This window comes from Setaria italica, chromosome VI (genome assembly GCF_000263155.2).
Source record: "Setaria italica strain Yugu1 chromosome VI, Setaria_italica_v2.0, whole genome shotgun sequence".
In the NCBI taxonomy this organism is placed as follows: domain Eukaryota; kingdom Viridiplantae; phylum Streptophyta; class Magnoliopsida; order Poales; family Poaceae; genus Setaria; species Setaria italica.
In genome coordinates, this window is record NC_028455.1 from 3815213 (window position 1) to 3840946 (window position 25734).

Consider the following 25734-nt stretch of genomic DNA (forward strand, 5'->3'; position numbering starts at 1 on the left):
TGTGTATCCACTAGTAGAGAAACGAGTATTAGTCCTGGTTGGGTTGGGAAAATCAAGATATATGAGGCTCGAAGCATATCCTGGTTCTGGTTGAGATTTGTTCAAAGAAAAATTGCCAATTGTATTTGTTTCGATGTTCACTATAGGTCATTTTCAAGTACTACATGCAGTGACCACCTTAATAGAAACCGGTGTGAAAGGCAGTACAGGACCACGACTCGTCACCATCCGACTTACCATATTGAAAAGTTGTACATAAGCATTGATAGTACACTATCCACAAACTTCCATCGTATAGGTAGTTTCTTTTTTTTATAATGAATAATATATTTTTGGCTTCAAATATCTTCTTTTGAGGAGCGTGTATCCATTGGTAGAGAAACGAGTATTAGTCCTGGTTGGGTTGGGAAAATCAAGATATATGAGGTTTTCCAACCGACCTTTAGTCTTGGGTCTTTCACCCGGGACTAAAGCTATATCTTTAGTCCCGGTTGGTATTGGAAATATTAGAAATTCCCGGGAGGTCCCCCGCACGCGCACGTCTCAAGTCATGCGATTTTTCACACGAAATATGTGCATGCATGGTGCGTGGGATTCGATCCCATGATCCCAAGCCTCGCGCGTAGCTTTCTTACCATCTCACCTACACAACACATGTGATTGAGTAGGGGATGCAATAAATAATTGCACATCTGACTGAGTAGGGGACACAATAAACAAGTAATACAGAAAATACTAATTAAGTTATTAAGTATACATGCATGTATTACCTGCGCGTGTCATGATATAGTCATGTACGTATGCAGGGAAGAAATGACGACACGGTTTATATTCCAATGCACGCGCCAGGAATTTAAGCAAAGAATCTAGACGAGTTGACCGCTCCTGGTGATTACGTGCGCCCTCTATATAAAGGCAGGGATGCCAGCATCATTCTCAAGCCATCCATTTCCCTCGAGCTCTGGAGATCGACCTACCATCCAGTGCTGACACACTATCGCAAATTAAACTGTCCCAGCCGAGCCGTTGCAATGGCCATCTGCAGCGCCGCCGCCACCGCTCCGGCGACGCAGTCGGCGGCGGAGCAGGACTGTCGCCGGCAGTACGCCCCCAGCGTGTGGGGCGACTTCTTCATCTCCTACGAGCCGTGCACGACGGAGGAGCTCCTGTCCATGCAGGAGAAGGCGCGCGCCTTGAAGGAGGAGGTGAGGCGGATCGTGCTCGCCGCCTCCAACGACGACGACCTGGTGCGGAAGCTGGAGCTCGTCGACGCTCTGCAGCGGCTCGGAGTGGATTACCACTTCAAGAAGGAGATCGATGACTTGCTGCTTGCTGTTTACGGCGACGAGGATGGAGGATCTAACGACCTCTACGTCGCCTCCCTGAGGTTCTATCTGCTCAGGAAGCATGGGTACACCGTCAGTTCCGGTAAGAAATTTACTTGTTACTATTTCGTTACTTTATGCTACAACTCTGAGTTGCATTATTAACGTTAATGCATGAATGTTCAACTTCAATGTGCAGATGTGTTTCTCAAGTTCAGAGATGAGCAAGGACACATTTCGAGCGACGATGTCGGCACCTTGACGACGCTGTACGATGCCGCGCATATGAGGGTGCATGGGGAGGACATACTCGACAACATCATCGCCTTCAATAAGAGCCGTCTCCAGTCTCTGCTGATGAAAGCAAATTTGGATCCAGCTCTACTAGAGGAGGTAAGGGTGACATTGGAGACAACTCGATTCAGGAGGGTCGAGAGAGTGGAAGCGAGGCGCTTCATCTCGGTGTACGAGAAGAAGGCGATGCGAGATGATACCATACTGGAGTTTGCAAAGCTCGACTACAACATCGTCCAAGTTGTCTACGGCAACGAGTTGAAAGAACTTACGATGTAAGAAGATCGACACATTGGTTCAAATTTATAAAGATTTTACATGTAGTGATGTGCATTGTAGTACGCTAATAATCATATTTATTCCCAATTCACAGATGGTGGAAGGATCTCCGATCACGGGTAGATCTGACCTTTTCAAGGGATAGATTGGTGGAGATGCATTTTTGCATGATGGGGATTGTTTATGAGCCTTATTACTCATATGCACGGATAATGCTTACAAAGCAGGTCCTGTTTCTGGTGTTGTTGGATGACATCTATGACAACTATAGCAGCACAGAGGAGAGCAACATGTTTACCTCGGCCCTAGAGAGGTCAGTCACTGAACTAACATAACATGTGGATGACCTCAGAACTTTTACGATCTATAAAAATTTTAACTTTGCTTCAAATCGGAAATAGGTGGGATGAAAAGGCAGCGGAACAAATCCCAGAATACCTGAGGCCCTTCTTCACAAATGTGATTCGCTGTACCGATAAGGTCATAGGGGAGTTAAAACTTCAGAATAACAAGCATGCCGAGGTGGTAAAAGAAATGGTAAGTGGCTCCTAATAAGAGAAGAAAAAAAACAGGGAGTGTTTTTATTGTTTTGCTTTGGAAGCTAGTCAATGTTAACATCTGGACATCCAACTGAATGTTCAGGCACTTCACGTTACCAAATCCTACCACGCTGAGGTCACATGGCGTGATGAACACTACGTGCCTGCCGATGTTGACGAGCATCTGCAGATCTCGTTGGGAAGCGTTACAGCTATGCAAGTCGTCGTCCTGACCTTCGTTTCTCTTGGAGATGTGACTAGTAGGGAGGCGATTGACTGGGCTTTGACCTATCCGAAAATCGTCAGGGGTGTCACTGTCATCGCACGTATCATGAACGACATTATGTCACATGAGGTACATATATAATTATACCAACACTTTCAACATATCATTAGATTAAACTTGCATATCTCATAAGTATTTTTATTGACAATTGTTCTTGAAGCGAGAACAAGCTTCGGACCATATGACATCCACGGTGCAAACTTGCATGAAGCAGTACGGGGTCACAGTTGAGGAAGCTATTGAAAAGCTCAAGGTAAGATTGGAGAGAGCGTGGATGGACATGGTCCAAGGGTGCCTTGACCAGAAATATCCCATGGTGCTTTTGGAAAAGGTGGTCTCCTTTGCACAATCAATAGATTTCTTATACAAGAGCGAGGATTTATACACACTCCCATGCAACCTCAAGGAAACTTTGACTTCAATGTACGCGAAGTTCGTTTGAGTTTTGTGTTCCAGTATCAAGTAGAGCGTTTCAGAACAAATGTCAGTAAATAAAATATCAGATTTCAAGTGAAAACTTTGCATTCAGGGTCCTAAATAATACTCCCTCCGTCCCATATTACTATTCATTTTGGCTTTTCCAAGCACATGTCTTTTGCTACGTATCTAGACATACTATATATCTAGGTGCATAGCAAAAGCTATGACTCTAGAAAAGCCAAAACGAATAGTAATTTGGGACGGAGGGAGTCAAGGTGACCTTTGTACCTCTCTCCATATTTTTTGTTTTTTAGCTTTTTTTGAAAGATACTCACAAATACATCCCTGGAGATATCCTTTCAAAATATAGACCCTGAGCTCGGCGCCATGACTTTTGGCGCTGAGGAAACACGTCTCGGCGCCATGGCCAATGGCGCCGAGGTCTTGGCGAGGCGTCGGACGTGGCGGTGACCTGTTGCCGACGTGGACAAGGCCTCGGCGCCATAGATCTTGGCGCCGAGGTGTTACCCTATAGCTCTTGACGTTTGGAATGAAACAAGTATAATTACTCCGAAAAGAATGTAACAACCATACTGTGGTTTAGTTAGTTAGGATGTGCACATCTTGTCCCAAAGGCTTAGGTTCAAACCCTGGCGCTGAATTGTTTTTTTGCTACATTTTTGTAAGCCCATTGAAAAAAAAATATCCCGCTCCCGCTTACAACTCGCCGTTGGGTAACCACGGAAAAATTTCGATAGCGCCTTCGTACCAACTCATAATTTCGTGGCTGTGGTCACCGCATTTGCACCTCTCAATTCGACGTACCAATCTTCCAGCCGAAGAAAAGATCTGTATCAGGGGTGAGTAGTAGCTCGGTGGGCTTATGGTTTTCTGGCGCTCTCCTTGGATTTTTTGATACGCTAAAATAGCCGACGTTCCCTTGCTCCGTCTCCTTCCAGCTTCTTCTCCGCTTGCTCTTTTTCCAAGATTTGTCTTTTCCGCTTGAGTGGCAAAGGAGTGAGCGAGTAGTGACTGAGCACTAATCTGTCAGGTGTGAGTACTTGCAGGTCACGAGCTGAGGTGTTCTAGCTGCCAAGAGATGAGCTTGCGGACCTGCCCGGCCGTGGCCGGGGACGCGATGGCGGAGGAGCTGCTCGAGCGGGCTGGTGCCCCCGGCGCTGGCCGCGGCGCGCGCGGCGGCTGGTGGAAGGCCATCGCAGTAAGGCTGCGACATTTTTGTAAGCGGGAGCGGGCTATTTTTTTTCCAATAGGCTGACAAAAATGTAGCAAAAAAAGATTTAGCGCTAGGGTTCAAATCCAGACCTTGGGGATAGGACATGCGCGTCCTAACTAGCTGAATCGCAGTGTGATTGTTGCATGCTCCTTGGAATAATTATACTTGTTTCATTCCAAACATCAAGAGTTATAGGGTAACACCTCGACGCCAAGATCTATGGCGCCAAGATCTATGACGCCGAGATCTTGTCCACGTCAGCACTAGGTTACCGCCATGACCTCAGCGTCATGCATCCTATTGTCTCGGTGGCTGCCTGCTGCCTGCTGCCTGCGAAATGATCTCATGGCTGAGCATTCTCCAACCATTACATATTGTACACCATCTCAAAATAAAAAATGCGTGTCAAAAGAGATTGCGTCCCAACAGGAACTTTCACTAGTAGAAAACTGAGTATTGGTCCCGGTACCAACCGGGACTAAAGGGTTTTGCGCTAAAAAATATTAGAAATTTTCGGGAGGCCCCCCACATGCACATGTACCGGGACTAAAGTCACACGATTTTTCACGTAAAATATGCGCGTGCGCGGTGCGTGGGATTCGAACCCACAGCCTCAAGCCTTGCGCGTACCTTCCTTACCATCTCACCTACACAGCACATCTAACTGACATTGGTAGAGAAACGAGCATTAGTCCCGGTTGGGAAACCTCATATATCTCGGTTTTCCCAACCGGGACTATATAATTTTTTAATTTATGTATATAAAAAATATTATGAGTTGTATGACAGCAACAACTCGTATAATGGTTGTGAAGTTATCTCGTAGTTCTAAATTTAGCTTACGAGGTGGTGGTCTCGTGAAATAATGATCTCTTTTCTTACCCCACTCTCTTTATCTCCCATTATCAAAAATATGGTATTGCACGAGACGACGTATAATATCACTAGCTTATGTATAGCAATATACCTACCATTATTACTTGCCTAGCATCTCTCAATGAAGTGGTTGTGCAGCCTGCAGTGCTGTCGGGCAGAACAGGAACAACCAAAGGGAGTTATTCCACCCGTGTTCGAGCGTTGGGTGGCGCAGGTGCCCCTTTGATTTCTATGTAAAGCACGGCTAGAGCCTTTGCCCCTTTGATTTCTATGTAAAGCACGGCTAGAGCCTTTGTTCCAAAGTGATGTGTATGTCATATAGAGACTGTCTCTTTCAGCACTACTCAGCTCATTAACCACTCATTTCACCGCTATCTCCGGTTTAGGATTACATGTGGTTTCCTTCATTTTGACAACCGTAACCACACAAGCTTCGGTTGAAATCTGAAGTCAAAATCTGCTCATCAACAAAATGAAAGAAAAGTTCCAAACGTGAAAATCCCAACCAAAGCTTCGTCCCCGAGCCCCGCCTCCTCCCCGACCACCGGGGCACCGCTCGTCCCCGAGCCCGCGCCGCCCCCCTCCCCCCTTCCCCTCGAAGCACCTCTTCCTCTTCCTAGGGCCACACAGTTGGTTTTTTCATGCAAATATAGTTACTGGATTGCAAATTATTTTAGAAAAGAAAATGTAACAATGTGTTTAAATATTTATGAATTACAATTTTTATGAATAATAAATATGTATAAATTGTGAAAGGAAAAGTTTGGTGTACAAATATTTATTGATATGCATAAATTCATGAATTATTTTTAATTGCAAGTATTACAATTTTGCATATTAAGAGTGATGGACAACAATGAGAACAATGTTGAATCCTTCGAGGAGGATTCTGATTCTAACGACGATTGTGGATCGTATTTTACTCAACCTAAGTACGAACCAAGCTCACCTAGGTCTCGCAGGCATCTAGATGAAGATGAACCTAAATACGATCCAACCGTGGATCATCAGGTACCTGCATGCACATTCATTAGTAGCTAGTGATGCGTTTATTGTTCACATGAAGATGATAAACTCCAACTATTGTTTTCTCTGTAGAACGATGACCAATCCCTAGTTCATTCCCCATCGCAACGTCATAGAACAGCTACTCTACATGAAGAGGAGATAGATGCGTCTGCACCATAACCTTCGGCTACTATTGCTTTTAGAAAGTCCGCCTCTTATGTCACTGCTCAGGGCATGTCTGGGAAAGGGCAAATGCAATAGGAAATTTTATACTTCAGTCAAATTTAAACCAGTTCATGAGGATTTTGAACTCTTTCCTATGACACTACAAGTGCTAACTACTCCCCCGTCCCAAATTGTAGGTCGTTTTAGCTTTTTTCTAGGTGCGTAGTTTTTGCTATGCACCTAAATATAGTGTATGTCTAAATGCATACAAACATTTATGAATTTTATTAAAGCCAAAAGACCTACAGTTCGAAATGGAGGGAGTATCTTAGACGCAGCATTGATGCATTGATGTTGATTTGTTATTCGAAGACCTTATCAGTCGAGACATTGCATTGATTTCATTAAACTAAATCTCAAACAAGTTCTAAAGTATTGCAGCACACATATGATGTCTCTGATTGTCGAACACAAGATAACTCGTCCCAAAATTCATCGCAGAGGAACCACTTTAATTTAAACGCTCGGCTGAGGTCCACAATTGCTCATTTTGCATCTTCTGACTGTACCAAAGCTGTTCACAATGGCAACCACGACCGCTAGTCACTGGTAGAGAAACGAGCATTAGTCCCGGTTAGGAAACCTCATATATCTCGATTTTCTCAACCGGGACTAATCATTCGGGACTGTGAGTTTTAGCTTTGATGGCATCTCACAGCACCATAAACAACACATAAACACAAGAGAGGGACATGTTCACAGTTGAGGCTCGAAGCATATCCTAGTTGAGATTTGGACAAAGAAAAATTGCCAATTGTATTTGGTTCAATATTCACCATAGGTCACTTTCAAGTACTGCATGCATGCAGTGACCACCTCAATAGGAACCGGTGTGAAAGGCAGTACATGACCACGACTAGTCACCATCCGACTACATAAGCATCGATATCGACTACATAAGCATCGATAGTACACTTTTCACAAACTTCCATTGTATGGGTAGTTTCTTATTTTATAATGAATAATATATTTCTAGCTTCAAATATCTTCTTCCGAGGAGTGTGTATCAGACCACACCACAGTTATTATAAAAGTTGCTACAGCTACAAAATTAAGGGCATGTTGCAACAAATATGTAACCAAGACAACATAAGTTTTGATATAGAATAGAAAAATAAACAACTAAAAGGAGAAGGAGAAATTAAAAATCTTCAAATTGCCGATTGAGCGATTCTTCTTTCGCAGCTTTTCGTAATGTCAACTCCAAACAAACCAACTTCATCACAACTCAGGTCAACGCATAACTAAAGCATGAGCCAAATCCAACATAAGAGAAGAGAAAACCACTCCATCTATTTGTTTGAAGCTCTAACCACCAAACCAAGACAGATGCAATCACCTCCACGGAGCAATGTGAATACGTAAGATACCCATAGCCGTTGAAGAGTTTGAATTGGAAAAACGCAGTACACATAAGAAGTGAACCATCATCCAAAACTCCTCCAAAGTGACGCCTCCACTGAGAGCATGATGATAGCTGCCGCCGCCATTTACCTAGATTTGGGGCAAAGTTTCACCAAAAGACCTGATAATGGGTGGGAAGGAGAAGCTGTGATAACGCCTACAAGGACGGAAACAATGCCAAGATTTCATTTTGGAAATTACGAAAAGGAAGCCCAGCCTTTCTCCTTGCATATGGCCCAATGCTCTGAGTGGCCCATCTAATAAGCAGTGATTCTGCCTAAACTTGCCGCGTGGCCCCTAACGAAAGAAGAAGAGAACGGCCACATCACGAGAGTGGCCGCATCACGAGGGTGACCGGCGAAGCCACCCATGGGCCATGGGAGGTGAGGTGGTGTGTCAACAGCTTGCGGCGGCGAGCAGAATGCACGGCGGAGTGCGGAAGCGGAGGCACGCACATTGGGAACGAACGGCAGCGGACGCGCACGAACTAATGGCTCTCCCATGGTGGCCTGGTGGGGCTTCCGAGATCTCGCTGAGGCTGGGTCTCGACTCTCGAGGCACCTGAAGAACGGCAGAAGCGCGCGAGGTGCTCGACGAAATGGCTCCCAGTGCAACAGGAACAAGAGGATCATATGACAAGGTAAAACGAAAATCTGCTTATTAATTTACTTGCCATTGATTCTGCTGCTTAGTTTATTTGTGCAACAAACAATCCTGCCTCTTGCCCTCGCCCTAAGCGCTGGCTGTGGCCAAGCAGCCTTCGTGCCGGCAATAATCTTTCCTTTCCAGGGCACGGCGCCGCCCGCCGCCTCGCCGCCATGACCGGGCGGACGACACCTGCGCAGCACACCGGACCGGCCTGCTCACCTACACGCGCAGGCACGCAGGCTCGCCGAGGCCACTTCCTGCGGCACAGGACGCCGCACCACGCAGCTTACCGCTGGCAGCTCGTCGAGCACCCAACGGCCAACGGATGCCGCACCGCGCCACGACACGCCGCGCAGAGCCACGCATGGCACTGTACCACGCACGCCAGGGCGAGACGCACTGTGCCACGCAGAGCACTGGCATGCCCGTGCCGCGCCAGGCCACGTCGTTGTGGTAAAGTGTCGTATTGCTAGTTCTAGTTAGCGAGCGTATGCGATAATGTGAGTGGCCACACAAAGCACGGAGCCGCGCACAGGATAAGGTCAAGCAGGCCCTTTCAAGTTATATAGAGAATAATTATTATTTCCCTCAAAAGGACACGTACTTTTTGCAAGATATATGCAGCAAATTAGGTGCTCATAGAAGAATCTTTTTTAGCACATCTTCCATTGGATCATATTTTTTGCACCACTCAGTAAAAAATTGTAACAAGGATTGAAAACAAAGAGACATATAAAAATGTGCGTAATGTTACTTGACAGGGTAACACAATACATGTGATTACCTCATAACATGTTTCGTACTTTAACCATTACAACATTCTTACTCTACTTTAAATACTTGACTTCTATAATTTGGTAAACACAAGCCTGTGGTAGCTAGCCACTTTATTTAATACAACCTAACTGAATGGATTAATTGGAGTATAATAGATGGGAAAAGGGTGTTTCCACTTTAGTTTTTTGGTGTTTAGAATCACGCTGGTTCCACATAGAGCATTGCTATCATATCTTTAATTGTGTGGGAAAAGGTGAATGCATCTGTTTCCTTGTAAATGTAGTCTGCAGTCCTTGCAAAATCAACAACTTTCTTGGCGATGAGCTTTGGCTGTTCTGTTGGTCTAAGCGATAGTTTCATCATATCCTTCCATTTGTCTTCAATTAACTCTTTTATCTTCTCGCATGCATCACACATTGTTGTACTATGCTCCAACATATAACATTGTACAGTAGATGCATGGTGGGCCCTAATTTGCTCGCGCTGCAACACAAAAGATAATACATTAAGTAACTTTATACTATAGTTGTGTCTTTCATTACTTAGGTGTTTTTTCTCAGTTAAGGTACTAATTTTTTACCTATAATCATTGTTGTTTGGTTACCACATTAACTTGATGGTGATGTTCAACTTTACTAAGATAATGTAGAAGTAGTGCAGTACTATGGTGCATAAATACACACAAAGTTCCTTTAAATGCATAAAGAGAGAGAAAGACCTCTGTTGATTTAATATCATTGGCCAGTCGTGCAATCGTTGAGAAACACTTGAGAAGTTCTGGATATGTCAAAAGCCAGTCGAGAATTTCCTTTGTTATGATGTCACCCATCCCAATAAATGAAGAACATGCCACTTGGAAACCTCCAACGGTTGCTCTTGACATTTCTAAATGTTCATTGATTGTTTTTGGAACATAATGTTCGTCACGCCATTTTACCTCTTGAGAGCCTCCTCGGACCAAGATCTTTAACTGCATTCAAAATACGGATATGTTATGTCAATATTGTATGTTCATATAATTGTGAAGTCATATTGAATTCTTGAAGACAGCCTACAATAATGATTATCCTAAGTTAATGCAGTTTGCTATGCATATAAGCTAATTTCGGAAATTCTTCATGCACAACATGTGGAATGTTTGCTAATAAAGTTCTCAGCCTAGTATTAAAAGTTATTAATGGTAGTTTACTAATTGGTTTTATGTCTAGCAATTATATATGTACCTGAGATGTTCAAGTTTCGTTGGACTTGTGGTCATAATAAGAAGGATTGTGTACAAAACGACTTATTTGTGATGAGGAAATGGGTGTGCCAATCGCAGCTATTAAGATGGTTTGGATATAGGCCTCCATGTATAGACATCATTGCGTAGCAACATCCTAAGGTGTGCCAATAATGTAAAAAGAGGGGTAGGGGTAGAGCAATCGTGACATAGGAAGAGGTAGTAAAAAGAGACTTGTGAGGATAGAATATACCCAAAGAACTATATTTGTATTGAGTACGTGGAAATCAGCAGTACCATGAGGCTATGGGTCCTCCTTTTCCTATTATTGTTACTGTTACTACTATTGATGCTGTTGTTACTACTTTGTCTTCTTATTCTCTATCGTATGGCTTTTGTTTGATTTTACCTGTAGGCTAACTCAACTTGCTTAAGACTTAGCAATTATAAAGTTCAAAATAATCATGGTATCCATTTTAATTTGGACAATGCGTGAATATCATTCATTTTAATTTATACAAATTACATTATTTCAAAACGATTAAACATTATGAAAATAGAATATTCTTATTATCTTTTTCCCTATTTGTATGCAAAATGGTTTACGTACCTCCTATAAGACAATATGTAGTTACTTTCATGATAAAGCACATGCATTTGCTATTTAACAAAGTTAAGTGAGATTAAATACAACACTTGCCAATTCTTTGAGATAAAACACTCGGAAGCTTTTATTTGGTCCTAGTTCATTCTCAAACGAATCAAATGTCTTCAACAAGTGAAAGTAGAAATTCTTCATGTACTCTGGAAGTAGTTCTGCTGCGTTCTCTTCGCATCTGCATTTTACAATACATCAAAAACATTTAATATTCGAATAGCTGCAGTGCATCTCATGCGAAGTACTAATCAAATTTCACATTATTTGTATCTGAATATTCAGTATACTTGACTGACTTATCCCTCAATACTATTTTCAAGGTTTTATTTGGAGAGGTGATATCATAGTCTCACAATAATGACATCTTTTTGGATTGGGAGGCTATGCTCTTAAATAAACTAATAGATTGCGGTCAATTTGATCTGCTTCTTCCTCATGCTTTGAAACCATTATGTGTAAGCTACTGCCTGTGGAAACAGCCGTCACCATGGCAGGATTTTTGCATATGCAACCTATGAAAAATACACAGATAGATTTGTGGTGCGGTTGGATTACACGATAAAGATACAGTATCAATCAATAGATTGCAAGGAATACTGCTTGAACCTGTATATTGCTTCGGCAAGCAGCATGGCCTCCTCAGTTGTACTGTAGGTATCCATTATATCATCTAGTATGGTGATATAAGCTGTCATCTTTGTTGTTATAACTCGTGAAAGAGAATACTGTGCCTCAGAGCATGCTCCTGTCATCCAGAAATGCATTTCCACTATTCTATCTCGAATAAAACTACAGTTTGCCTCTGCATTAAGCTGCTTCCACCACCTGTAAAATGCAAAGTCACATCATGTAATTGAATTTCTTTAGTTGAAACTGTGTAATTGACTTAGTGGTGATAACTTAAGATCTGTAAATTTGAATTAACTTACAGTGTGACGGTTTTTAACTCCTCACAGTAAAGAAGTTGAAGAAGGTTAAAATTCAATTTTGCAAACTCTAATATGACTTCGTTTCGTGCTGCCTCCTTTTCGTACATTGGGATATAGTTTCTTGTTTCCAATATTCTAATCCTTCGGAAGAGAGGTGTTTGAAGGGCAAGGGATACTTCATCTGCTAATGTTGATCCCAAAGAATCTAATACAGCTTCTAGTTGGCTTCTAGTGAATATAATGGCTTCATCAAGTACTTCCTCCCCATGAGTCCTAAGGTGTGCTGCATTATATAAGCTCAAGAGACTTTTTGTATCATCTGCAACAAAATTTCCTTCCTTATCTTTGAAACTTTCGAAGACATCTGCAGAGATAATCATGAAAAAAACAATGTAGTTGTTTTATCTCCAAAAGTACCCAAATCAAATATAACATAGCAAATTTATATCGGTCTGGGAACCATTTAACATGATATTTTCATTTTAACTTGCATGACTTATATGTTGTGAATATTTTTAGTATTAAAAGTAGCTGGCTGATTATATATCATTGCATTATTGATACTAACCTATATACATATTCATGGAGATATACATATTGATAACAAAACCAGTTTATTACAATAACTACCCCAAACACTTATTGGACTCAGACGAAGCATGGATATCAAAATAGCATGATAAACATTGATGGTTTTAGTTAATGACATCAAAAGCCTGTTACTATAAATCTCGGTGTGCTTGTTTGTTGTTTCAAATAGTAAATCATAAATTCTATGATTGTCTATTCCGCACTTCCTTACTAAAAATAAGGCCTTACCAGACGGCACATCATAACCATTTTTGCGCAGGAGATAAAATCGCAGTGAGACTAAATTCAGATCCCTGTCATTGTAATCAGAATCGTACACAAAGCGCAACTGCTCTTCCATCTCATTCTCATAGTGGTTATCCAGTCCTAGCCGCTCTAGTGTGATTATTAGATCTAATATTTTTGGTATTTCATTTGCACCCTTCAACATCTTCCTAACTTCTTCTTTTAACACTTCAGCCCTTTCAGTCATGTATGCACGCTGCACAGGACAAACAAGTAGTACAGTTAGTTTCTATGATCGAAATGTATATGCGTATATGCACCTTCGCTCTGATGCCTGCGTTATTAGTGTTACCTTAGGTGCAGTTGGCGGCTGGTATGTCAGGAAAAAATCACCCCACAGACTTGGGTGGAAGAAGGTACGATCATTTCGCAGCCCCTGAACATCATTGACAGAGCAAACTGCAGGCGTAAGCGCCATCTCCTCAACGTCGATCGGCCTTAACTTTTTTCTTTCTCTCGCTGATCTTTGGTCTTCAGCTAGTAGATTTCTTGTGGATATCCCTGTTGCATTGTACCGGTACTTATAGCCTCAGCATGTTATACGTCGTATGTACGAAGCATACTAGTCGAATGATGTTTGCATGCAAGCAAATAGTGACCGCTGAACTCTACAAGTTTGCCACTACTTGTGCTACTAAATTTGCATATGATAAACGTTGGATGAAAGATCGGAGAAATGTGAAACAGACAAATCTGTTCTTCATCTTGAAAATAAGGCCGTGAGCTAGGATTCATTAAAGAAAAAGATGGGCACTGTGTCCATTATTCCAGGCTCAAAACCAGCAGGTTGCTGCTCAGGCTAAGCATATATTGGCTTGGTGACTACATACCTCACCTTTTTGTTTTGACCCCATGTAGAGATTTCGACAAAAGCAAAAAATATGGAAATTATGTTTGGCTCAAGTTTTATCAATGGTCAATTTCAAGTTTGCAGTACTGATCCTCCAATGGAGGACGGATACAATTACTACGTGCCCAGACCTGTCAGCATCTAGGGAGAGAGAGGGAGAGGGAGAGGGAAAAACTCTTGCCTAATTTTGGTGGCCATGTAGTGTGATGGATTTGACCGTCCGACTGAAGTAACATCAAGCATGTGTTCTGATCTTGACACAACGCAAGATAACAATAGTAACTTTTCCTCTTCTTGCACTCCACATTTTATATATGTATTAGCACGAGCAGGGCTACACCGGCTACGTGCAAATAATATATGCGCATGTCACATAACTTCAGGACACAGTGACCTTCTAGAGAGAATAAATACATACAAAGACGTCAAAATAAAATGCCAGAAATGACTTGTTGTTTGACTGAAAAAAAAGTCCTCGATTGAGAAGGGAGCAAAACATAATGTGTTGAACAACAGTGTGGAGGAAACCAGCGTGCGCCTTCCTCCATAACAGATATAATAAGATAGAGAACCAATGGAGCAGGCTATTCAGATTAAGAATTTAAACTAGTTCATGAGGATTTTGAATGCTTTCCTTGAATTATATCTTTGCTGTGGCATACTAGAGAGGTTGGTAGTAAAGAGCTGAAGCCGCTTGCCTTGCTACACTACGCCAGATTTGATTTGTGCCAGCATAAAGAAATTAGCGTGCTGGCGGGCGTGATTGGCACCCGCCAGTACAAAGCTTCCTTGGCCGGCGGGGGAGCACCCACTAGCATAGAAGCCACTATGCTGGCGGTGGCTTATGTTGCCCGCCAGCACAAACTTCACCCAGATAAGGCCGCGGGCATCTTCTTTCCTAGCTAACCCTTTCATTTGAAGCTTGCCCGAGAGGAGTACATGAAAAGCTCCAAAAACACCAAATCTAAGGGGGAAGGTTTTATCTTGATTTCTTTGGAGGAGGTGTGTAACACCCAGTGTTATTAAAAGCCTAAGAAGGTAATTTAGAGGTTAATGATGAATTTGGATGCAATGGAGGTATTATGGACCAAAGTCGAATTTGGGTCAAATTTGACCAAAGATTCAAATTCAAGATTTAAAAATTCATAGGACTCCCACAACCAACAGTTGGGCGACAACTTGAGAAATGGAATCTTTAATCTATGGTTAACCGTTCCGGAAGTTCTTGGCCCAAGAAACATGAATTTAAATTCCCGAATTATAACTCAAAGAGGGAACAAGTTACTATCAAGCTATCTGCCGAGAATTGAAAGGCAGAGCACCCGGGGTGTTAAAAACAGTCAAGAATGGTCAAGAACAGGATATGACAAAGATTTGGGGGTTAACGAGCTTTTATGGCCAAAGTCAACTTTTGGTCAAATTTTAGCCAAAAATGCCAAATAAGAGCTTCAAATTCAGAAAAAGTTGACAAATGCATGAATTTGGACCTTATGGACATTTGGAACTCAAAGAGACCATTTGAGAGGCAAATGGACTTTAAATTGTCCAAAAATCAGAAATGGAGGATGTTACTGTTCACTAACTCGATATAGGCATAAATGCCTTTGAAAAACAGTACTAAATGGAATGAACTTTGATTCAAGAGATTTTGGAGAAATGCTATATGAGCCTTTAGTTTTATGGGCAAAATGGAACTTTCATTGTCAAGCTTAGCATGATCTCCAAATTTGGCATGAAACAAATGGCATTTGAAGTGTTAAATGGGAATTCAAAGTTAAATGGAGGATTTTGGTACTGTTCTGTGGAGATTGAAGCCATTCAGTGCAATTTCAATTAAGTAAAAAGCAAGAATTAGCAGCCAGCTTCAGGACCAACTTTGGAAGGGAAAAAGAGAGATTTGGCTTTTGAGATGAATAAGAGAACTGTAGAGAAATAGGTTCTCTACAACTTCTATAAAGGAAGTTTTGAGAGTTTAAGGTAAAAAAATGGAGTAAACACAATCTGAACCTTCAGCTCAGAAAAATTAACAGTGCTATCAATACTGGAGGAATGAACAGTAACAGTAGGTTTTGGAAGCAAATTTCGAACCCTTAGAGTCAAAATCAGCAGAAACTCCAAATGTATCAAAGATAGTCACAAATATTTCCTACAACTTTGTTTAAGGGCTCTGAGCAAGCCTCTATTGACTTTTAGCCACGAAAATCGACCTGAAGATAACCTGTCAAAGGCTTAGCTGTTAAAAAGGGAAAAGTAGCAGTCAGGTTCAGAAGGAAATTCCCCTCGATTGGTTGGGAATCTGAAGGAGGTGTAGTAAGATGAATTGAAATTCAGCAAATTTCCTACAACTTTTTTAAAGGGACTTTTGAAAGAACAGTTTGGATTTTTGTCGTAATTGGCTGTTGAAGTTTCTGACAGCAAGGTTTAAAAGGAGAAAATTCAGTTAAGTTGAAGTTCAATGTCCAGAAAAGTTCAGAGATATTTTTCACGAGGAAGGAGCGAGATTTAGCCAAAAGTGCAAATCTATGAAAGGTAGAACTTTGCATTTCCTCCAACTTTCATAAAGGGTGTTTTGGATGTGTTGCTGGCCAAAGAAAGCAAAGAATTCAAATTTCTTTGGAGGCTCAAAGTTAGAACTTCATGCTGTCCTCAAGAACAGTGCTGCTTAGCAATCTTTGGTGCAAGTTTTTGAAAAATCTAGTGCGTAAGAGATGGGTTCTTATGTGCAAAATGGAACCTTTGTTGTATGTTGAACTAAGATCAGTGGAAGTTGGGCAAGATAAAGTGAGTTTGGGAAATTAAAATCGAACCCAAAGTGGAGCAAATGGCTCTGCCAAGAGGTCTGACGAAACTGAATCGTTTGATTCAGTTACAGTCTCGGTTTTGTCAGAAACTTTGGAGCTCGAATTCACGGTCTTAGAGCGATCCTCTCAACGTGAAGCAAAAATAACAAATGGAGTGCTTGGGATTCTCTACAAGTTTGTTTGAAGGAAGTTTGAAAGTTTCAATTGAATTTTTGGTCGCTTTTTCAATCTAAACTTTTCGGCTGTAAAGGAAAGAAGAAAGAAAAGGCAAGGGACGGACGGACGGCACAGCAATGCTGCCACGCAGCTGCCTGCCTGCCTGTTGCCGGCGCCACTGCCTTGCGTCGCCTGATGCCACGCAGCTCCTCACGTGTCGAGTTGCGCTCGACCTGCTCCTTTGCAACCGCCTTCCTGGCCTTTAAATCAGCTGCCGCCGCCGCCGTTTTTCCTTTCTTTTCCCGGTCAAGAACAGGGCACAGCAGAACCGCCGCCGCTGGTCGATTCCGGAGCTCCGCCGCCTCTCCCTTCGTTTTCTCTCGTCCATAGCTCCACCTCCATCCCATCTTCACTCCCGACCCCTCAGTTCCGCAGGTCCGCGCCGGCGAGCTCGTCCCCGCCGTTCTTCCCGTCCGCCGGCCGCCATAGCCACCTCTCCAGTGAGCCCCCTTGCGCCACCCCTCTCCACCCGAGTTCTTAGCTCTGGGTGCCTACGTTGGGTCCTACCAAATCTCAAGAGGCAATCCATGACCGGAGAGCTTTCACCGCCGCCACCCACGCCGGCCATGTTCCGATCATGCCCGCCGCCGCCGTCGAGAGCCCCTGCGCAGCCCATCTTCTGAACCAAAACACCACCAGGGGGTGCGCGTGGCCCTAGGGAGCGTTGCGGCCCAGTCCCCACCGCCGGAGACCTCGCCGCCGGCGAGCTAGCGCCGTTACCCGCCGGGAAAGCCGCAGTCAAGGTCGGGCCTTCTGTTTTTGACCTAGCGGGCCCGCGTGTCCGAGTCTGTGGGTAGGGCGTGGGTGAGTGAGAAAGTTTTTCAGGGGAGGTGGGGATAATGATAGGTTTTCAGTTTGGAGATAATAGTTTAAATTCGTGATTTCACTATTTAATTCACCAGAAATTGTAGAAATATCAAAAAAAAAATAGTGAAACCAATTTTATTAGGATTGTTTTATTGTGAAACCAATTTTATTAGGATTGTTTTATTTTTCCTTTATGCATTAAAAAATTCTTAAACCCTAGGAAATATAATAAAATTTAGGTATTTATTTAATACCTTTTTACTAAGGTATTTAAATAAATGCTTAACCTTTATTAAATGCATAAAATTTTGAATAATGTTTTCATAATCACAAATTATTATTAATCCATAGGAATTAAGTTTTGATATTAGAAAATTATTATAATACTTTTCTAAAATAAAAGAAAGGCTTAGATAGGTTAGTAAGGAAATTAAAATTGTGGGTTAATCTTTATGGGTAGTTTAGTGTTGGCTTGCAACTTTATCATGAAGATAGGTTGTATAGTTGTTGGCTTGCAACTTTATCATGAAGGAAAGTTGTATAGTCATGTGTTCAAAAGTTTGCATCTCTAACTCCTGCATGTACTAAATCATAGACGTCGAAGCTCCTGAAGTGGAATTCGTGGAATTCATCTGAAGATTGTCAGAGTTCGAGAAGTGTTGAAGTGCTTCTTTTACTAAAGGGGTTTTCCGAAGGACTAACATTTGTTGATCCCAGGCAAGCTCCGGTGCATTTAAACCCATCTACTTTCGGAAATTATGAGTCCAATTGATGGTTATTTCTTTATATGTGCATTAGGTCTAGGAGTTGATTGAAAACTTACTTTTATGCACAATCCAACCTTGTTATTAAGGACATCTTTGCCACCTGTTCAACTAATTAGTAACTATCCTATGCTTAGCAATGCTTAGATACCTATGAGTAACTTTGGTTACTCAACACTAAGGCTAAGATGATCATACATGTTAATCAAGGAAATGGCCTGAGATTTTGGAAATGCGGACAGAAGCTAAAGATGGTAGTTCTGTCTGCTAAGTTAATGTGGTTAAGGACCGTTCGTTGTCTTAACCTTTGATCAAGTGATTTTACCTGGTTGCTTACTGGGTATGGGACCAGTAAAGCCCGGTAGGTTAGTAGACTCTCTGACCGGGAATATTTCGTACCCGTGCTTGACGTGCTGGAGATTGGCAGGGGCGTAGCCTGAAACTCACATGGAGATCGGGCCAGACATGGGTCCCATGTAGGGGTGCGTCCCTGGGTTCAGGTAGTCTTATTCCCAATCTTTAGGTATGCTAATCGAAAGGTTGTTATGTACGACCCGTACAGTTGTACATGGCTGGTGGTCGGGTATCTCCTGCAGGATGTAAATCGGTCTGGATCGCCGCAATTCTCGGTTATGAATGCACTTTGATCACCGTTAAGCATCGTAGTGTAATCCAATTGAGTACAATGTTTTTCCTGAAGTTAATATGCTGTATGACTTAGTTCCAATGAGTGCTCAAAAATATTTTATTCATCTAGACTGGTTAGGTAACAACTAAACAGAAATAAAAGAATAAAGTTAAGGTTCCACTTATAGTAAGCCTTTTTGCAAAAATGTGAGTCAGCCAGTACACCAAACAGCTATCATTCAGTAAAAGAAAAACTATCTATATTGGTTAGTCGGGTCAGACTTGCTGAGTACTTCGTACTCAGGGGATCCTTTGTTACTGTTTTCAGAAACCCAGGAGGGACCTACCGAGGAGGAAGCTCTGAAGAACTAGGGTATCTCATGAGTCTCATGATACCTAGAATAAAACTTAGACGTTTAATTACTTGCCCCGGACTGGTTTACATTTTAAACTCTTAGTAATGGTTTAACTTGCACTGTTAAGTTTCTTTCAATCTATGGTTTGTAATAAATCATACCTATGTTATGTACATAAAAATGTAATATTTGTTGATGCTATCCCATCGCGGAAGCGATCCTGATGTATGGCTATGGAACACACCGTGGAGGTTTTCAAGGAATTCTGTGAACAGAACCCTTGACGGACTACCGGACTTATACTGCTTTAAGTGCGTTTCGGATAATTGCTGTTCCGACAAGCGATTAGACGCACTTAAACCATGGTTTAATTGAGTTTCATTTAGGGTAATTGAGTTTCATTATTATATCTATAGTTTTAATTAATGAAGTTGATTAAATTAATATATAATTGAGTTTGATTTTTTTTTCTTCTTCTTATTAATTATTACACCCATGGTTTAATTGAGTTTCATTTAGGGTAATATAGAATTGGTTTTCATTATATTTCTTCCTACTTATTAGTTACTAAATCCATCGTTTTAATTAATGAAGTTGATTGAATTAATATATAATTGAGTTAGATTTTTTTCCTTCTTCTTATTAATTATTACATCCATGGTTTAATTGAGTTTCATTTAGGGTAACAGAATTGGTTTTTATTATATTTCTTCCTACTTATTAGTTATTACTTCCATAGTTTTAATTAATGAAGTTGATTGAATTAATATATAATTGAGCGGTCTGTGCTGGCGGGCAAGCACCTGCCAGCACAAATGGCATTTGTCCTGGCTCAAGGTTGCTGGTGGGTGCAATACCCACCAGCAGGTTATTTTCTCAATTACACATTAGCTTCGTACTCGGGCTATCGGGCTATCTTTTAGAAGCTAGCTACTCATGACTTGGTTACAGCAGCGTCTCAACGATTGTTGGGCCAGGTGGCTAAGGAGGTTTTTTTACCCAGACACATGGGTGGCAGTTTACTTATCGGATTGAATGTCATTAGTCTGTCGGTCGTTTGTTTGCTTTTTTTAGGTTGTGTGTATCCTGGTTATGCAGAGGTCGGGAGTACTTCAAAATCTTTGTATCAGCTCGATGTACCGATCTTTGATTAATAAAATTTTCCCTTATCGAAAAAATACTAAAGAGGTTGGTTTACTTTACGATTGAACATCTTATCTACCGAGAGGACAATTAGTTGATTTGACAGATACTGTTTCTAATGTCCTTGTATCCAGAAGACAGTACGTGTGACGTCTGATTGTCGTACAATCTGCTCACAACTCGACAATAGTGGTTTTGTTCACAACTTCACAATGGACCACTAGTTTTGGTTTTGATGGCATCTGGCAGCAACCTGATCTGCGAAATCAAACGAAAGAAGAGCTTGAGGTGGGAAACACACAAGAGTATACGTGCCCGGTTGAGCCTTTGAACCATATCCTGGTTTGAGATTTTCGTCAAAACGATGTTCCATCATTGGTCACTTTCTTTCGAGTACCACGGTCCAAGGGAATCATGGAATATGACAAAAATAGCGTAAATGATCCTGCCTCAACAGGAACCGGTGTGCATGACACTACTAGGGAAAACATCATTAGTACCGGTTGGGAACCCCCTTTAGTACCGGTTTTACAAATGATACTGGTAGTTCGATACTAAAGGGGGTCCCTTTAGTACCGGTTGAGATAACCGGTACTAAGGGTATTAAAAAATTAAAAAAAAATCCCCGCCCGCACCCCCCGTCCTGCTCCCGCCGCCTGCCATCACCGCCACGCCCCAATGGCCGCCGCCGCCGCCGCTCCTCGCCTCAGGCACGAGGTGAGGGGCGAGCGGAGGGGGGAGGAGAGGGGAGGTCGGGGAGGGAGGGAGGGAGGGGGCCGGTGGAGGGGGAAGGAGAGCTGAGGGAGGGTGAGGGAGGTGGAGGGAGGGTGAGGAGGCGTGCGGGAGAGAGGATAAGTACCGAGGGAGGCGTGCGGGAGAGAGGATAAGGTGTGAGGGAGGCGGAGGGAGGGAGAGGAGGCGTTGGCTTTAGTACCGGGTGGGTTTCCCACCCAGTACTAATGTGCCTTAGGTACTAATGTCTACCCTTTAATACCGGGTGGAGGCTCTACGGGGAGTCCTAGGAGACTATTCGTTAGGCTCGGTACTAATACTTACATTAGTATCGGGCTAAAATGCAATCGGTACTGAGTCTCAGAAGTAGAGGCCATTTCTATAAATCCAGTACGTGACAAGTGACCACGACTCCGTCACCATCGAAGCTTATGAACCACATGGAAGTCGTCGTACATGAACTTCGACAGTAAACCTTCGAGAAAGCTTCTTATGGAATTTTGTGTGTGTTCTTACGGAATTTTGTGTGGCTTTGTAAATTTTGCCACCGCCAAAATGGTCTTCGCAAAATTGCCATTCGTCTAGCGAACATCTTGACTTCCTTGTCATTTCCCCCTTTATTCAATTTCTTTTTCTTTAACATTAAACAGGCCGGCGAAAGGACCAAATTGCCCCTTGACTATGTGGCCCTAGCTGGTTCTATCGGTTTGGCAATTGACGGCCTATTCGTTTCAGCTTATTCATCCGGCTTATCAGCCATCAAACAGTGTTTTTCTCTCACAATAAATCAGCCGTTTCAGCTTTTCAGCCGGCTTATAAGCTGAAGCGAACAGGTCCTCAGGACATGTTTGCCAGGTCACTGACCAGTGACCACACACCCGCTGATTGCCGAGCGTCGCCGATCGCCAGGTGCAAGCGTGTATCACGTGGGCACAGGCAACACGGCACGACGACAGCAGGCTGCTCGCATATTTTTTTAGATTAAGAAAAACATCCGAACTTGAACAATCACATCGCATATGATCTTTCTTTTTTATTATTGCTTGAACTTTCAACCACTGCTCGCTTTTGATTCATCTTCACATGTAGTATGATCTGAATGTGATAACAGATATATTGTGCAGTTGTGTTTCTTTCTTGTTATGAGATGGCACTTCTTCCCAAACCACCACAGCTACTCGATAATGGCCACTGCAGCAAAAGAAGGTGCCTCCAAATAAAAAGCCCGCTGCAACTCCAGCAAAGAAGGCGGCTCCAGTGTTTTTGTGAGATGGAACAGCAGAAATTGCATTGCGTCCAATCCTGAAAATTGCCTCTGAGACGGTGTGAATTCAATTGGCTTGCTTTCCAACTGCAAGTCTTCAGCACCTGCACATCTTCGGTTTTCTTTGGGCCTTGTTTAGTTGCCAAAGTTTGGAGGTGCCAAATTACTGTTACAACATTATAGCACACTGTAACGTTTCGTTTGTATTTGTGAATTATTGTCCAAACATTGACTAATTAGGCTCAAAAGATTCGTCTCGCAGAGTACAACAAAATTGTGCAATTAGTTTTTAATTTCGTCTACATTTAGTACTCCATGCATGTACCGCAAGTTTGATGTGATGGGGAATTTTCTTTTTGCATAGTATCAAAGTTGGGAGTTGGAGGTGAAGTAAACAAGGGTTTGGTGAAGCTAGCTAGCGTATCCTGGTTGAGATTTCGACAGAGCATAATTGCCAACTACGTTTGGTTCAGGATTCATCAACAGTCACTTTCAAGCAGCGTTGTCCACGGGAGTGTGGAAAACTGGAAATAACAAAACTAGCGTAAACGATTCCCTCTCAATAGGGAGCTGGTGTAAAAGCCAGTACGTAACCACGACTCTGTCGCCATCCTAGCTTATGAACCATATGAAAGTCATGCATCGTAAACTTCGATAGTGCACCTTGGAGCGAGAAAGCTTCATTTATGTGGAAGGTTCCGTGCCCTCTTCACAAGTGTTGGCTCATTTCTTACAAAATTTGAACCCAAAAAAAAGTGTTGACTAGCATAAATGACTTGTTGATGAGTTCTCAAATCTCAAGTAAGTTCTAAATTGTCTTGTGCAAATCTGAGTTTTATCTCGGTTTATGAATGGCTAGTTGCAGAGGAGTGGTGTATTAAGGATTCCAAAATAAAATGTAGAAGAAAGAACGCAATTATTATGCTTATTAGTAGGCCTGCATCAAAACAGTCTCGGCGGCCCATCTACGCTGGCGAGGCCCAAGAATGGCGTTAGAAACCAAGTAAGAAAAAAAACAGAGCTCCTCTCAAAAAAAAAAGAAGAGGAAGAGGAAGAAGAAAAACAGAGCCTCCGGGAGGGAGGAGGGTCACCGGCGAAGTGTCAACAGGTTGCGAAGACTCAATTGTTGCGTTGATCGTTAGAGTTAGAGACGGAGAACGAGAGGTCCTCACCCGCTGCCATCGTCGTGATTTCCAGGTAGCAAAAAAATTAGCATAACTAGCAAGTTATTCATATCACCTACTACTACCTCCGTTTCCAAATTGAATTTTGTTTTAGCTTTTCTAGGTGCATAATTTTTTCTATGCTGTTGTCTAGTTAGAAAAGCTAAAACGAACTATATAACTCTCGGAGGGAGTATATGTCAGGTTCACGCAAGCAACTTCCATCACGTACTACGGACACGGAGTAGTTTGCAAGTAGGAGGGACAGTTTCTAATTAAGGAAAAAATGAATTCTCCATTTTTCCTTAAGCTCGCGGTTTAATTACCCATGGCTCGGAGCCTCGGTGAGGACACGCACAAGGTGACTCTGAGCATGAGCAAAACAAGCGCCACATTTCAGGGGAACATCCTCCCTTAAAGGGCGACATGCACCTCATCTTGAGAATCACATCAAGATCTCATTCTTTGTAACCCAACTTCAGAGAGAAGAATACAGTATGTGACCAGAAACTTTCAGCAGCCCACAACTAGCTAGAAGACACAATCCCCTTCAGATTATACACTCACAAGTATTCTATAAATACGCATGCATCATGGCCATGGGAGATAGATCCCACTTTCATGACTTTGAGAGCCAGCTTCAGGCAACTCCCTTGTTTGGGGCTTTTACCTGCTTCTTGTTAGCACTTGAAATGAGGTGTTCCATGTTGTTTGGCTATCTCATCATCATCATCCTCCTTGCTAGAGCTCATGGTAATGATAGTTCAGGATTATCCAGTATCTTTGTACCCATTTCCTCTTCTTTTTATGCACCCATTTCTGTGCACTTTTATTCTCATTTGTGTCTCTCTTTTTATATATCATGGTAAAGTGGTAAACTGTGAGTACACACTGATTGTTAATCTACTCCATCTTCGATCTATAGGACGACTGGACATGCAGCTGCTCTCAGCACTGGGCAAGGAGGAGATGCCATCTGCCCTCAAGTGGCAACGACCGCCGCAGCCGTCGTCTTCCGCCGGCGGCCGGTCGGCGGACACGGTGAGTCGCGCAACAGAGCGCCACCTGATGATCACGGCTGGTGCTGCTGCAGAGGAGGACGGGGAAGTGAAGAAGATGAGGGCTCACCGTGAGGAGATGGCGGTCAGGTTAATCCACCAAGACTACACTAGGCCCAGCGGTCATTCACCCAACCACCACCGCACCATACGATGCGGCCCATGTTAGCATTGAGCACAGCTAGTGCTAGTGGCTAGTGAGTTGAGTGGGTTTCAGGTTTCTATACGATGAACATGCTACCTGCATTTTTCCATCAGTCCATGCATGTTGTAGTAGGTCGAGAGTTCATCGATGCAATGCATGTAAAAGGACGGAGAAATGAACTGAGCTGTTGAGTTTCAACTTAATTCACTGATCAGGCTTGTACTTTCAGAAGAAATTGATTTGTTCAACTTCATAACTGGTGTATAGCATGCTGTATGACAGATAGTTTCAGGGTTAGCGCAGAAGTTAAGGTAGGTAACAACATTGGAGGAAATCCAGGCAATAATATAATACTCCATCTATTTCAAATTATAGGTTCTTTGCCTCAAGTCTATTTTTTTCTAATTTTGATCGAGTTTATAGAAAATATATATTGATTTATAAATATCAAATAAATACACAGCCAAAGACAAAATTCCAGATGGATTTAACGAGGAAGTATATTTTTACAAAATGACTATCTACACCACATGATTCTCATATCCTCGTTTTGGGTGGTGATCGTCCATTCAAAGTTTCAAACAACCAAAGGTTTTTTTAATAGGACCGGAAAAAAAATCAAGCTCATGTACGCATCTCTCTCCAGTCTCCACGGAGACCAATGCTAAGCAGCAGCAGGCTTTGTTTGTCAGGTTCTTGAGCTCGGCGGACATCACTGCGGGAAACGCTGCGCCATTCCTGCTTCCATGTGAGTGCCCTAGCCAGAATGCCAGATGGCTTTGACTACGAGATGACATGGCATGCATGG

General features: G+C 42.5%; 3 protein-coding genes across 5 annotated transcripts; 2 read left to right on the forward strand and 1 right to left on the reverse strand.

Moving 5' to 3' along the window:
• The first annotated feature begins 929 nt into the window (after positions 1-929).
• On the forward strand, positions 930-4559 carry LOC101778695 (beta-sesquiphellandrene synthase). Of its 3 annotated transcripts, none has more exons than XM_004972692.4 (7): positions 930-1428; positions 1525-1894; positions 1993-2211; positions 2300-2435; positions 2541-2792; positions 2884-3054; positions 4211-4559. In XM_004972692.4, exons 1-7 carry the CDS (start codon positions 1032-1034, stop codon positions 4220-4222), a joined length of 1557 nt encoding a protein of 518 aa, XP_004972749.1. In that variant the 5' UTR covers positions 930-1031; the 3' UTR covers positions 4223-4559. The 3 variants fall into 3 exon arrangements, with proteins under 3 accessions (XP_004972749.1, XP_022683045.1, XP_004972748.1); XM_022827310.1 differs by having other exon boundaries at positions 2884-2976; XM_004972691.2 differs by lacking the exon at positions 4211-4559 and having other exon boundaries at positions 2884-3240.
• A 4635-nt stretch (positions 4560-9194) lies between these two features.
• Positions 9195-13471, reverse strand: LOC101767375 (beta-sesquiphellandrene synthase). The gene is made up of 7 exons (XM_012846756.2): positions 13293-13471; positions 12944-13196; positions 12125-12488; positions 11802-12020; positions 11238-11373; positions 10034-10285; positions 9195-9798 (listed from the first exon to the last, which is right to left on the reverse strand). The coding sequence occupies exons 1-7, from the start codon at positions 13416-13418 to the stop codon at positions 9514-9516; spliced, it is 1635 nt and encodes a 544-aa protein (XP_012702210.1). The 5' UTR covers positions 13419-13471; the 3' UTR covers positions 9195-9513.
• Positions 13472-24206: 10735 nt separating this feature from the next.
• LOC111257546 lies at positions 24207-25186 on the forward strand. Its single transcript, XM_022827306.1, has 2 exons — positions 24207-24476; positions 24649-25186. The coding sequence occupies exons 1-2, from the start codon at positions 24317-24319 to the stop codon at positions 24948-24950; spliced, it is 462 nt and encodes a 153-aa protein (XP_022683041.1). The 5' UTR covers positions 24207-24316; the 3' UTR covers positions 24951-25186.
• The last annotated feature ends 548 nt before the right edge of the window (positions 25187-25734 follow it).